Source organism: Anguilla rostrata, chromosome 8, assembly GCF_018555375.3.
Source record: "Anguilla rostrata isolate EN2019 chromosome 8, ASM1855537v3, whole genome shotgun sequence".
In the NCBI taxonomy this organism is placed as follows: Eukaryota; Metazoa; Chordata; class Actinopteri; order Anguilliformes; family Anguillidae; genus Anguilla; species Anguilla rostrata.
Genome location: NC_057940.1, coordinates 10,585,340 through 10,600,436, shown reverse-complemented (window position 1 = coordinate 10,600,436; position 15,097 = coordinate 10,585,340). Strand labels below are relative to the sequence as shown.

Genomic DNA, 15,097 nt, shown 5'->3' with positions numbered 1-15,097 from the left:
GGCACTATTATATCGGCTCTGTGGCTGCTTTTGCAACTTCGCATTTGAAAAGAAAATCTTGGCTATAGTTTGGTAGAGTGGCGGTTTCAATTGAAAAGCCCCCTCTAAACGTGTCATCCACAGTGTCTGAAGTTGTGTGTCTCTGGTCACATCTGTGCGCGTGTGTCTGCACATGTGTACAGTATGGGTGTGTGAGAGTGTGAGAGATTGAGAGAGAGAAAGAGTGTGTGTGTGTGTGTGTGTGTGTCTGCACATGCGTACAGTACGTGTGTGTGTGTGTGTGTGTGTGTGTGTGAGAGAGAGAAGGTGTGTGTAAGTGTGTATGTGTCTATCAAACTGGTCTGACTGAAGTGGTGAAACGTACCTCCCCAGGAACTGTACTTCTCCTCGGTGATGATGCGGAATTGATTTGTACTTCCCCAAGTCTCCCTCTGGTCTGCTCACATTGAGCCCGGCATAGTGCACTCTGAAATCAAACAACACCAGCCAGTCACATACTTCACCAGCCAGTCAAGCGCTATACCAGCCAGTCACACGCTTCACCAACCAGTCACACGCTTCACCAGCCAGTCACACGCTATACCAGCCAGTCACACGCTATACCAGCCAGTCACACGCTATACCAGCCAGTCACACGCTTCACCAGCCAGTCACACGCTTCACCAGCCAGTCACACGCTTCACCAGCCAGTCACACGCTTCACCAGCCAGTCACACGCTTCACCAGCCAGTCACACGCTATACCAGCCAGTCACACGCTATACCAGCCAGTCACACGCTATACCAGCCAGTCACACGCTTCACCAGCCAGTCACACGCTTCACCAGCCAGTCACATACTTCACCAGCCAGTCAAGCGCTATACCAGCCAGTCACACGCTTCACCAGCCAGTCACACGCTATACCAGCCAGTCACACGCTATACCAGCCAGTCACACGCTTCACCAGCCAGTCACACGCTATACCAGCCAGTCACACGCTTCACCAGCCAGTCACACGCTTCACCAGCCAGTCACACGCTATACCAGCCAGTCACACGCTTCACCAGCCAGTCACACGCTTCACCAGCCAGTCACACGCTATACCAGCCAGTCACACGCTATACCAGCCAGTCACACGCTTCACCAGCCAGTCACACGCTATACCAGCCAGTCACACGCTTCACCAGCCAGTCAAGCGCTATACCAGCCAGTCACACGCTTCACCAGCCAGTCACACGCTATACCAGCCAGTCACACGCTATACCAGCCAGTCACACGCTATACCAGCCAGTCACACGCTTCACCAGCCAGTCACACGCTTCACCAGCCAGTCACACGCTATACCAGCCAGTCACACGCTTCACCAGCCAGTCACACGCTTCACCAGCCAGTCACACGCTATACCAGCCAGTCACACGCTATACCAGCCAGTCACACGCTATACCAGCCAGTCACACACTTCTCCAGCCAGTCACACGCTTCTCCAGCCAGTCACACGCTTCACCAGCCAGTCACACGCTATACCAGCCAGTCACACGCTATACCAGCCAGTCACACGCTATACCAGCCAGTCACACGCTTCACCAGCCAGTCACACGCTATACCAGCCAGTCACACGCTATACCAGCCAGTCACACGCTATACCAGCCAGTCACACACTTCACCAGCCAGTCACACGCTTTACCTTTAGGCCAACAGACTCTCCTTCCCTGTACATTCGATCAGAAATACCCAACAGACAGATTTGCTGTCTGGGTTGTGTTTATCTTGTGTCTGTCACAACAGTGATGCTTCCTTTGTTTGTCTAGGCTGAAAGATTATGCACTGGGCAACATTTCAAGGGCCACAATGCTCTAGTGTTAAGCACTTTGCACTGCATATTGTAGCTTCACAAATCCTTAAGATTGACACTACCTCGACGAATCCTTAACATTGAAACTAGCTTGATGTATTATTAATGTTAACACTAGTTTTATGCATAATTAACATTGACACTAGCTTCATTTATCATTAGCACTGACACTAGCTTGATGCATCATTAACATTGACCCTAGACTGATGCATCATTAACACTGGCACTAGCTTAATGTAGCGGCGGTTAGCATTCATCGCAGAGAGTGACCTGTTCCAGAGGTCGTCGTCCTCCCCGCCCCAGCCCCAGAATGCATTGGGAAAGCCGTTGATCTTGCGAAACTGCTCCACGGTGAGGCCGCTCACGCCGCCGAAGAACTCGCTGTACGGGAGGCTGAAAGGGAAATGAGCCAGAGTCACCAACCGGAAGGGAACGCCCACCCTCACACAGCCAGCGGAACGACTCTGTGTGCGAGAGGAACGCACCGTGGTGGAAAAGCACAGCAAATCAAAGCGTTACCCTACTGCGCCACCAAGAGCACTTGATAACAGGAAACGGTGGTGGTGCTACTTGAACATGAAAAACCAGATTACTGCACAGAATCCAGTGTAAAAGTTATTTTTAGCAATAAGCTAATGGAAAATTTAAGTTGACTATCAGGGATGGGCAGTAAACAGGAAATCTATATAAGGCACCTAACGCTTATGTTGAGTTTATTTATGAACAGTCGTTATGGGAATACAGTTGGTTGTGAGTTGACGTTGACTTGGCATCATCTCAGCTCTTTGCCTAGACTTGTGGGAATGCATTTTTTGCGCATTGTTCTGCTGAGAGCAATGTATTTGGAAAATGTACCTACATGCTTGTTTGCCTGTTTTGTTTTGGGCTCTGTGCCTTCTGGCTTGTACATCCAGCAGTTTTACTGTACGTCATAGATGCATTTATCTGGGAAGTACGCGTTGCAACATAATCCTTTTAAATGTTAAAAAAGAGCATAGAGCACAGTTACACAGAGACAGAGGAAGGGCCACCACCACCAGCAAAAACTAACAACAAAAACGTACAGCAGGAGGCGCCATTGAACAGGATATGTTCAATTATTAAACTTATTATTTTTTTTATTTTATCATCATTCAGTTTAATTGCATGTTTGGCCCAAACAGTTTTGTGTGTGTATGATAACGGATCATTTATAGACTTTCTATAGACTTTCATAGACTTTCTGATAACCTGCCAGTTTCATAATGGCTGCTAACCGAGGGTATTGGAGGGGTTTGTCATCTAAAGCAAGAAAATGTACTTCAAGTAATTTAACAGCAACTTGTACATAAAATGTATTCCTCCGGAGGTTGTTCACCTGTTCATTCTTTAAAACGCTATGTATAATCTTATATTTGATTGTTGGGGCATGCAAACAAAGACCACAGAAATACACACTGGGGCACAACATAAAAACTGATATGTATGTTGAGAATTGTGAATAAACGTACAATTTATCTGTCTATATATGCGCAGCCTCTGGAAACATGAAACTGCTGTGCCCAAAACACATCTATCTTCTTGCTTTAGACCAGATGTGTCCCATCTTACCTGAAAAAGGTCAATGTGGGTGTAGGTTTTTGTTTTAGTTCAGCACTGTTTCTACTTAAGTCTTAGCCTAATTGAAGACCATGGTTGGTTAACTGAATCAGGTGTCATAGTACTGGACTAAAACACAAAATGACACCCACATCAGCCCAATTCAGAAAGGACTGTCATCTCGGGCCACTTTCAAGTGAACTCTGGAGCAGTTCAGTTCCGGTGAGAACATCTTTCCAACCAATCACAGGAAGCGTGCTACTTATGCTGCATGTGACTGGTTAGCAGCAACATCTTTGCTTCCAGTTTTGGTGACTGGTGAAACTAGCACTGCATAGCTGCAGGGCATCTTTCTCTGAATGTGCTGTATTATTAAGTTATTGAATATGCGCATTCTCGACAGATGTTCATGTGAGCGGCCCTCTACTGCCTGTGGACATGTGCTCCAAATCAACATCAACATGAACATGAACCAAGGGCGTAATTTATGGGGAGGGGGTAGGGTTACAAGCCCTCCAATATCACCAATCCGGTCAAATAACCCCCCAAAATAATATAGCATGATTATGAGAAAAATCATTTCTCATAATAAAGACGGGGATTTCATGATGTGATTGGGATATATAGGTAAGGCTGGGTGTTAATCACAGAAGTCGCAGGTGCCGTGAATTCCACGACTTTCCCCATTTTTTTTGCAATTTCCACAATTTCTTCCATTTTCAGTGCTTTACGTGATTCTGCAGCAGTTGTGGATGGTAAGTGTCAACCTTGATGTAGCCTACGCCGTTATTTGTACAGGCCTATGCATTTTAAGCAATAGCCTATTGCCAAATGCTGGGAGAAATAAAGTACAAGAAAGTACATAGATTCCGTAATGCGCAGGGATTACAGATTCTGGTCCTGGTCGGTTGTCGAAATCAGATGTTGCAATCAGACGATCAGACGCCCAACGCTCCTTGCCCTGGTGCTCACATCAAAGGCTCAAACCTTGCAAAGTGCAACATACTGGACCAAAATAAACTTCAAAAGAAATAAGCAGTTCAGTTCCGGTGAGAACATCTTTCCAACCAATCACAGGAAGCGTGCTACTTATGCTGCATGTGACTGGTTAGCAGCAACATCTTCGCTTCCCGTTTTGGTGACTGGTGAAACTAGCACTGCATAGTTGCAGGGCATCTTTCTCGGAATGTGCTGTATTATTAAGTTATCGAATATGCGCATTCTCGACAGATGCTCAGGTGAGCGGCCCTCTACTGTCTGTGGACATGTGCTCCAAATCAACATCAACATGAACCAAGGGCGTAATTTATGGGGAGGGGGTAGGGTTACAAGGCCTCCAATATCACCAATCTGGTCAAATAACCCCCCAAAATAATATAGCATGATTATGAGAAAAGTAATTTCTCATAATAAAGACGAGGATTTCATGATGTGATTGGGATATATAGGTAAGGCTGGGTGTTAAGCACAGAAGTCGCAGGTGCCATGAATTCCACGACTTTCCCCATTTTTTTTGCAATTTCCACAATTTCTTCCATTTTCAGTGCTTTACGTGATTCTGCAGCAGTTGTGGATGGTAAGTGTCAACCTTGATGTAGCCTACGCCGTTATTTGTACAGGCCTATGCATTTTAAGCAATAGCCTATTGCCAAATGCTGGGAGAAATAAAGTACAAGAAAGTACATAGATTCCGTAATGCGCAGGGATTACAGATTCTGGTCCTGGTCGGTTGTCGAAATCAGATGTTGCAATCAGACGATCAGACGCCCAACGCTCCTTGCCCTGGTGCTCACATCAAAGACTCAAACCTCGCAAAGTGCAACATACTGGACCAAAATAAACTTCAAAAGAAATAAAAGCAGGCACATGATTTTTTTGCCTTTGAAAAGCAAACAGGAGCAGTTCATTCTCACATCAGGTTCCGTTAAGCAAAGGAACATTTAAGGCGTGAAAGCACCCTAAGACGCTACAACAGGTGTGGCCAAACCGTGATCCGGAAAGGCTGCAGGGCTGGCTCTCCTCGTCACTCAAACACTTAACTGACATACTGAACTAGTTGCTGAGGTAATTTGAAGGTAAAAACAACGTGCAGCACATCACGTGACCCCAGGGAGCGGTACAAGCTCAGGAGGTAGAGCGGTCGTCTGACAAGCCGTCGGCTGTCGGTTCGGCCTTCTGGGTGTGTCCAAGTGTCCTTGAGCAAGACGCCTATCCCCAACTGCTCCCAATGGGCTGGTGCCTTTTGCCGTGGGTGTGTGTGTGAATGGGTGAATGAGAGGCCTTCATTGTAAAGCGCTTTGTGCAGTAGGCTATATATAAATGCAGTCCATTTAATAACACCTAAACACATATGGACAGGTGACAAATTAAAGGAAAAACCTGAATAAATGAGTGGAGAAACATAACAAATGCAGATGCTTCCATACTGGTGTACATGATACAATTAAGCAATTAACATCCCATCATGCTCTGTGGCGTGTACAAAAATGCTGAGCAGGCCCAGTTGCCCTTGATTTTGGATCAAGAGGAAAAGATGACTTTGAAAGAGGATTCATTACTGGGGCATGGACAGCAGGAGCTTCAGTCACAAAGACTGTTTAGCAGGCTAGTGTTCCTATAGGAACAGTAACTAAAGCGGCATCTGCATTTAGATCTACGGGAAAGACATCAGTGAGTAGGGTTGGAAATTGTGGTTGAAAGCGCACATTCGATGACCGTGACGCTCGTGCATATGTGAGATACGTAATGAAAAACAGAAGAGCAGCTCTTCCACAGGTGACTGAGAACGTCAATGCAGGACATGATCAGACTGTCAGCAAGAACAGTCTGTCAACAACTACATAGATAAGGATATTGTAGTTGGGTCGCAGTGCATAAACCTCTCATTACAAGGACAAATGCGCATTTGGGAGTTCAGTGGTCCAGAAAACATTGGGCATGATCAGATGAGACATGCTTCACCATATTCTTGACGAGTGCATGTGTGGCCTACACCAAGAGAACTGTACAGGCCTGAACCCTTGACCTCTACAGTCAAGGGAATTTTTCTGGCATGGTTCAGGTTCACTTGTCCCCCTAGAGGGAGGAGCCACTGCAGAGCAACACAAAGTTATTATGAGTGATCACCTTTATCCTATGGTGAAACATCTCTATCCTGATGGGAGTGGTCTCTTCCAGGATGACAATGCCCCCATCCACAGGAAACGAGGGGTCAATGAATAGTTTGATGAGTATGAGAATTGTATGAATCATATGCTATGACCTTTGCAGTCACCAGATCTCAAACTAATTGAGATTTTGGACCAATGGTTTAGACCGCGCTCTCCATCACCATCATCAAAACACCAAATGAGGGAACATCTTTTGGAAGAATGGTGTTCCATCCCTCCAGCAGAGCTCCAGACACTTGGAGAGTCTATGCCAAGGTGCACTGAAGCTGTTCTGGCAGCTCGTGGTGGCCCAACACCTCACTAAGACTTACTTATGTTGGCTTTTCATGCAATTTGTCACCCGTCTGTACATCTTTATAGCCTTCTTAAAACTAGCATGCTCGGGTGAGCCTGCATGGTCAGACAGTTAAAAAAAGAAAAAGGAACAGGAACTCGTAGCCGAAAAAATGTGAACTCTTAACCTAACAACCACTTAACCACTGCTAAAAGCATTCTATTCTACTTCAGCACTACAGTTAAAGAGTCATTTAATTCAATTCAATTCATTTCACACTAAAGAAAACTACGCCTCATGGGGGGAAGTAAAACAAAGCTAAAAATTAAAATAAAAACTCAAGACTAACTTACCCAGCCTCACCAAACATGGCTGAGTTTGGACAAGAGAGAGAAAAAAATCATACGTTCCAATTCAGTCTCAAAATATCCTCAGCTACCAAACATACTACACACTACACACCACCGCTGGATGGCCAATTTCGCTTCTCCAGTTCACCTAACCCGCACGTGTTTGGGCTGTGGGAGGAAACCGGAGTACCCGGAGGAAACCCGCACAGACCCGGAGGAAACATGCAAACTCCAAGCAGAGAGGACCCGGGCCAGCGAGGGCTCTGAGCTGAAACCTCTTTCTTGCGAGGCAACAGGAGTAACCGCTTACACGTACACAACTAGCATTTGGTTTTGTGTGGAATCAGCAGCGCTCAGCTCACTCACATGTACATGTACTTGTCCAGCTTGGCGGCGAAGTGGCGGGGCATCTGGCCGCAGCCGTAGTAGTTGCGGTCGTTCTCGGGGATGTGGTCCACGTCGTGGAAGACGAGGCAGTCCCAGTCCAGGTCCTTCATGGCCTCCGTGAAGCCCACGTTGAAGAGCATGGCTCGGTTGAACGGCTGGCTTCCAGTCTGGAGAAACAGAACAGCAGCCAGCACGTGAGTCCCTCTCTTCGGCACTAAGACCAGAGAGCGACACATGGCCCCTTGACTCAATCAACATTAACATTTAGCACCATTACTGAGTGTTCGGACAATACTTATTGGTCTTGAGTTTTTATGTTTGTGACCATAAAATATATCAACTCAAACGCCCTATTGTTCAAACTATTACAGCAACCATGGTTTGCCCATTAGAATCATTCGAAATGGAAGCATATTCAGAATCTGGTCATTCAATTACCTGAAATTTTGCTTTTTTGCACCACTAGATGTCAGTGTTGACCCACAACGTTTTGTAAAAGCCATTTTTAATAAAGATATAAAATATAAAAGCAGACGATGACAGGCGACAAAGAAAGTTCATTCAAGTCGTTCATTCAGCCGGGGAAGAAAACGCCCCAGATGCCCAATGTTGACTGACGCTTGTAGGAAGTGGTTTAGTAATATCTCGCCTTACACACACCCAGTGCTCATTTACATTCTCCGTGACACATTCAACTAGCATAAACAACAGGGTACTAAAAGAGAACATAATGTTACTGTTCACAGCCAGAGGAAACGATTCTCTGGCTTCCGAACGCTGAGGACGACTACGCTGGTGAAGTAAGGTCAGGAAAGATGATACACAGTCTCCGTTTACAACAGCTTTGCATAATAGTGACATCACGGCGGCTCGTCCGCGGCACAGAAGAGGAACAAAGAGGCGCGCCGCCGACAAAAAAAAAACGGAACATAGCCAGAAACAGAACATGCGTGGCGGGCAGGGCAGACGGCAGTAGTACAGGGGTGAGTGAACTGGGCGGGGTCACGGGCTCCAATCCGAGGAGGAGGCACTGCCGGTGTAGGCGTGATCAAAGAGCTCACCCCGAAACCGATTCAGCGAAACGCCCGGCACGTCATTTAGAAAAGCAGCCGGGCGTGTGTGTGTGTGCGCGCGTGTGTGTGTGTGCGCGCGTGTGTGTGTGTGAGCCGTGTGCGCCTGGTCATACGTGAGGAGAGCCGTGCGAGGGAGAGCGTGAGAAACGCGTTGGCGGAACCCGTCGTACTTGTTCGATGACGTAGAAGGCGAACTGCAGGCGCTGGTTCTGCAGCAGCGGGATGAGGTACTGGAACAGAATGGGGAGGTGCTCGTGCCGGTTCCTGAAGGGGATCAGAATGGCCACCTGGGAGGGAAGGAAGGAGGGGCAGAGGCAGAGAGGAAGCACGAGTGAGCGAGCACGAGAGCGAGAATAGGTCTCACACAATTACTCAGTTTTTAAAAAAAGCGCAGGAACACTGAGTGCAACATGAACCTTCACTTAAATGTAATAACAAATCACTAACATACAAATAAAACACTTACTGAACAAACCAGAGTATCAGTCGCTCAACTTAACATGGAAAGATCTCATAAACGCCCTCATCACATTCATCTTAACACTGCGATGAAGCCACAATGGCGTAGTTAACATCTCCTGATCTGGCATGCGCGTGAGAGGACGCATCACCAGCTGAACACGCCGCCCGCTACGCCACCCCCGCTACGCCACCCCCCCCCCGCGCTCACCTTCCAGCGCGGCTTGCAGTCTCGCGGCTTCCAGTGGCCGGCGGTTCGGACGCCCGAGCTCCTGGGGAACCTCCGGAGGATCTCCTCCATGGGGACTTCAGTCATGTTCACGTCGATGTGACCCTCTGGGGGGGGGGGGGGGCAGAACGCGCGAGCCGGTTAGCGGGCGTGCGTGTCCCGAGCGACGCGCGCGGTGGGCGCTCTGACGCACACGCGAAAACCTTCACTCCGGTTCCTGCTCGTGAGCTCTGCTGGTCAGTCTGTATACAAAAGCGCTGATACAGCCACCACAAAACGCTATAACTGGACGAGGACTCATATCACAGCTCCTACCTGATTTTTTGTTCATTTTTTAGACACAACATTTGGTTGCAAAGAGCTGCTTTTTGGCCATATAAACCGCCGCAACGCTTCACTATCTCCAGCCATCAATAAGTGATGCGCTTAAAACTGCGGTCGACAAGTTAAAGCATTCAGAGAGAAAAGCATTCTGGGATGAAGATGTGCCTTACCACAGGCATGTGCATGTACGCACGCAATCCATTTACACAGCCCAGCGCTTTCTGAAGCAATTACGGTTAAGCACCCTCCTCAAGGGTGAAACGGAAGTGCCACACTAGGGAATCAAACCCGCAACTCCGCTTCCCTCACCCCCCCCCAAACATTACACTAAACTACCCCGTGTTCACAAAAAAGAAAACGTGTCCCATTTATCTGAAGTAATCGGGTAACGTAATTTCAACTCCTCAAGACTGACATCTGACATCAGGGCAGCACACGCAGGCCCTGTTCGATCCCGGACACGTGACACAAGCGAGGCCATCGGTCAGCTGTGGAGTTTAACCTGGATCAGGGCCCCCCTCCCCTGAGACAGAGCCAATCCGCTGCAGGGCTTCCTAGCATTTACAGAGCGTCAAAGCGCTGCGCAGCCACGCGCTCTGCGGCGGCTAAAAGCACTGCTGGGTCACGGCTTTTATTCAGCGCGTTTTCATAGAAGTGGCTCCCAGGGAAAACTGCATCCAGATGAGTTTCTCCTGATGGGAAAGCACAGGGGCCTTCGACCGGCAGGTCCAACCTGACAGCAACAGAACATTTCAGGAGGTTGGGAATCTCCAGGAGGGTGCAGGGGAGGAGGACGAAAAAAATAAAAAAATATATTTTTGGTAGCGTGTACATTTTTTTCCAAATTTGTTAAGGCAAATTCAGGTATTCAAGGACGTTCAAATTTAGCTATATCAGCGCTTTCCATGACATTCCAGGATGCTCAAGGTTCTCATGGACCATGGGAATCCAGGATGGCTTCCCTGTGGTACTCTGAATGGGGACACGGTCTCACTTTTGGGGCAGCGGCAGGGAGGGGTGCAGGAGGACTTGGGTAGAAAGGGCAGTTCCAAAACGGGACAAAGCCACTTTCACGACAAATTACACCAACAATTTTAACTTAGGCAACAAACGGTTTTTCCCCCCTAGTTTCCTGAGGTCAGGAGCAAACAGTAGCGTTCACATGCGCTTGTTAAACGGGCAAATGAACCGCAAGCGCTTGGCATTTAAAACATGCTGTTTTAAATGATGGCAACCGAGTTTGTACAGACTGACATCAACAGAGCTGCACAACAGCTTCCGGCAAAACACTAGTGTTTATCAAACCCTGAGAAAGAACATAGCACACCCAGGATTAATAATATATAAGAACCTCAGAGAATACAAACATCAGGAAAGGAGGCTACAGAACTCTGAGAGGTCTGCAACTAGAAAATGGCATAAAAACAAACACAATACGATTCAAGAGTCCTCTACTGACTGCAATCCCAACCTGTTCTACTTAAATAAGCCTACTATCATTTCGTAGCATTAAGGACATTAACAATTAGTAACAATAATCAGACCAACCGTCATTGTGGTATCTCAATACAGGATCACCCCCCCCCCCGTTTGATTCCCCGATCGAACCACAACCCTGAGGCCGTACGGTGCTGGCACATAGCCCACGTCGCAGGTGGCGCTTCCGGCTGATCGTAACCCGTTGGTTGCGGGAATGGAGGGCGAGGTTCTTACTCATAGAAGGCAGTTTTTCTGGGCAGGGCAGGTTCTGCGCGTAGGTGAAGTTCTCCGGGAGATAGGCGGTCGGCTGCGCCATCAATTCGCTGGAGTTGCTGCCGTCGGGGTAATCTGCGGGGGGGGGGGGTCAGAGCGTTAACACGCTGGGGTCCTCGAGGCTGTTTGCTCACGCACCCCATTATGTGCAAAAATAATGAGGGACCCATCACCAGGCGGTGTGTAGACGGTCTTTGACCAGCTTAAACCCCCCCCCCCGCACGTTCTCAAAGCCCGTGTGGGATTAAACAGACCTGCACATACTTCACACTCTCTCTCTGATATTCATCACACGCACCTCCAACCACGGGAGGGCTACCTGCATCAACGCATCAGTAAACTAAAACATGCCTAATGGGCAACACCCGAGAGGTTCACCGAAGCGCCGATGGCAGAGAGATTCTAGTATGAACGCTTCAGGGGTCGTGACCCCCGTATCGATCGGACTGAGCAAGCAGCGGTGGTGTGGCTCCTGTTGGCGGGAAGCCTGACACGGGATGCCCCCCCCAAACACCTCCCCCACCCCTGGGGGCCCCAGCGCCTACCTGTTCCGTTGAGCGTGCTGTTCTTGTTGGTGTACAGCCTGATCATGTGACCAAACGTCCGCACGTTGTCTCTCAGCATGATGCCTTGGGCTTGGACCATGAAGTAGTAGGTGTTCGCTGCAAAGAGACGGGAGTCCACATTCAGGGGATTGGACAAAACACCGCAGGAAGACAACGCTATCTCGCTCAAACACCCACCGCCAGGGCATTCAGTACGTCACAGACCGTTACTGGCAAACGGGCGAAAGAAAAAAAAACGATACTATAGCGCACATTCACCGCGCACATATCTAGTTATCACGGCCCGAACAGCTGTGCAAGCCCCCGCCCCCGCTCCGCTCAGCGCCGTCACAGCGATACGGACGGCTTTTCTTAAAATCCAAAACCCGTCAGACACACGCTGGTATGTGAACGGGAGAACAGCATGGCTGCTTGGGAGTGCCTACAAATTTGTCGCGCTAACGTGCTTGGCTAGCATTCAGATTTTAGCGTACCATGTCCAAAAAACCGGTTCTCTCTCATTGCTTAGAAAGCATTTGCTTTTACAATGGAACAATATTCTACTTCATGTGAACTTAGTCTCAAGACAGCACTCGAGACAGGTTACATAAACGTTTAAAGGGGTGGGAGGGGAAACAATCGGCTTCAGGGGAAATCAGTGAATCTGTAAGGGACAGCAGTTTCCTCTTAAGAGACCGTTTTGAGTCGGGTTACAGTTTTGGAGGAAATCACTGAATCAGTAAGGGAAAGCAGTTTCCTCTTAAGAGACTGTTTTGAGTTGGGTTGCAGTCACAAGGTTTTCCTGTTTGTACAATAAACTTGCGTTCAGAACACCAGAAAAACGAATCATGACACAGCCGCTGTCCTGTCGCCTGCTTCCCAGATGGCCCGAAACACTCAACGGAGTGGCCAAAGCTGCCTTTTTTTTCCCCCCACAAAGATTTTTTTCACATATTTTTTTTAATAAGCAAGCTCTAAAATGCAACACTGAAGGTATTTATTAAACTGAAAAACAAGCTTCAATAAAAACCCAGAACTTCCACTACACAAAATCCAAATACTTCCACAAGCCCGAATCTTCCACACTCAAAATTTCATTTCTGAGGTACCCACACACCTGTATGAACTCAGGGCTATCAGAATGATCGCAACGGTAAGAAAATGACTATCCAGACCTGCGTTTGCTCAGTGGTGCGTAAAACAGGTCAAGCCTCGTGTGGGCATTGCTGGACCATTGGTATGATCCAATGCAGCGCCAGTGGGTTGGAACTACATGAAAAAGATGTCAGTTTCACAAAAGCAGCCAAAGACATTTCAAGACTCATGTAATATAGATGGCTATAGGGACTTGGACTCTTCTTGAACCCATAAAGCCCTTACGTACTTTGCTTCTGCAATAAAAATGCACAGCGCACAAAAGGCTGCAGAACATAGCCAATTACCTCAATGTTGAATTCAGAACAGCTAAACTCTTCTTCCTGTAAATTTACTGTTAATCGGTTCATGCCAAACTGCACTAGAAAAAAAAGTGCTTAAGAAAAGACACTTTAAAAAAGCAACTTACTTTTTAAAAAACTTTCCTTTAATTGAGGACACGGCTCCGCTAGAAGTCTAGACTACACTTGAAGTAATTAAAAACAGGTAACAGGAACAGCAGGACACCGTACCCTCTTAAAAGGAGATTGCGATCTCCACTGGCTGTTAATTTAGGGACCAAAGCCAACCGCGTCTCTCAGACCAGTGAATCAGCAGAAGCCTGATCTACCTGTACGGGGCTATGATCACTTACAGTGCCTACAGAACAGGGTTGGGGACTCATACCTTTTCAATCATTTATTTCTAAAATGGGAACAAATGATTCATCTGTTCATTAATAGGGGAAAAAGTGGAACCACAGAGCTATAAGCTCACATTGGCCAGTCACAATTTTGAGGTTGACTTCAGTTGGCCTTGAGCAAAGCTGACCGACCAAAAGCTAGCCAGAGGAAAGGCCACTCACATCAACCCTGAGCTACTGCTCCAAAAAAAAAAAAAAAAAGTTTGAAGATTGAAGAACGTTATGCTCTTTCTAGTCTGGACGAACGCATGTACTTTATGGGGCAAAAGGGAGGAGCCTCTGCCGCCGGGAGCCAGCAGCAGATTCTCTATTGGTTAATCGAACTGTCTGTCTCAGTTGTGCTGCATTCTAGTCCCAACTGAAACAAAACGGACAAAGCTATCGAGCTATCCCAAATTATCTGCTAAAAACAGAATTATGGACAAATTCGAAGAAGATTTTAATTCCGTTATATCACAGACTTGCCAAATACATGGCGTGACTTAGTTGAAGGACCTTCAGCGCGTATGTTTGGATTCGCTGTTACCGAACAGAGATGTACTCGCTTGCTTGCCTACAGGATTTGGCAAAAGTTTAATTTTTCAAGCGTGGCCTACGGTATGCAGTCTGCTATCAAATAAATACCCAGAAAAATGGGCAGAAGAAGCAATGGTTTTGATCGTTTTCCCGCTACAATCAATACAATCATTTCCCCCAAATAGTGGCGAACTGATGCGGGTCTGTGGAAAAGTTTGCCTCCGGTAATGTTTTCCGGTGCACGTTTCAGACCACGCCTGGCCAAAACACTCTGATTGGTTGGGAAAATACACCTATCCCGGGAAGGTTGCCTCCTTCGTTTATGCCTAGAACGTCAAGGCATCGGCCATGCCCTGTTGAACGAAGTGAAAAAAGAGATTGGCTCGCGAGACTACGCTCTTTCTGAAGTCTAACATAACGCTGCAAAAGCAGAATGTGGCTTTATGCCACTGCGGTAGGCTGTTCTTCCTTCAGAATCCGTCCTGATCCACTTTTTTGGCACCGCAGCTAACCAACACAAAGATACCACATCCGGGATTGTGCCAGTGCTTTGCTGTCATCGTGATGCACTGTGTTGGCACTTTCAACAGCCCCGGAATTTACAGCCACCATTAGCAGACCTGCCAACCTTGGGAAAATATTTTGAGTACCACAATAGTCAGTAAAAAGGGTTTCTGCCCAAATTGGTCTCAAATCATGTGCTTGCAGGAAGAATGAGTTAATTCTAGGGACTGAATCTGTAACAGCCATAATTTTAAAATGTTTTTTCCCC

The 15,097-nt window shown here is 47.4% G+C and overlaps 1 protein-coding gene across 1 annotated transcript in view; it reads right to left on the bottom strand.

Moving 5' to 3' along the window:
* Positions 1 to 15,097, bottom strand: part of LOC135260777 (beta-1,4-galactosyltransferase 6-like) — a 28,307-nt gene that overhangs the window by 7,266 nt on the left and 5,944 nt on the right. Inside the window, exons 2-8 of the mRNA XM_064346311.1 lie at positions 11,973 to 12,089; positions 11,389 to 11,502; positions 9,334 to 9,458; positions 8,834 to 8,950; positions 7,570 to 7,757; positions 2,102 to 2,224; positions 365 to 466 (exon numbers count right to left, since the gene is read on the bottom strand). Coding sequence (XP_064202381.1) covers positions 365 to 466; positions 2,102 to 2,224; positions 7,570 to 7,757; positions 8,834 to 8,950; positions 9,334 to 9,458; positions 11,389 to 11,502; positions 11,973 to 12,089 — 886 coding nt within the window. The remainder of the gene's footprint in view (positions 1 to 364; positions 467 to 2,101; positions 2,225 to 7,569; positions 7,758 to 8,833; positions 8,951 to 9,333; positions 9,459 to 11,388; positions 11,503 to 11,972; positions 12,090 to 15,097) is intronic.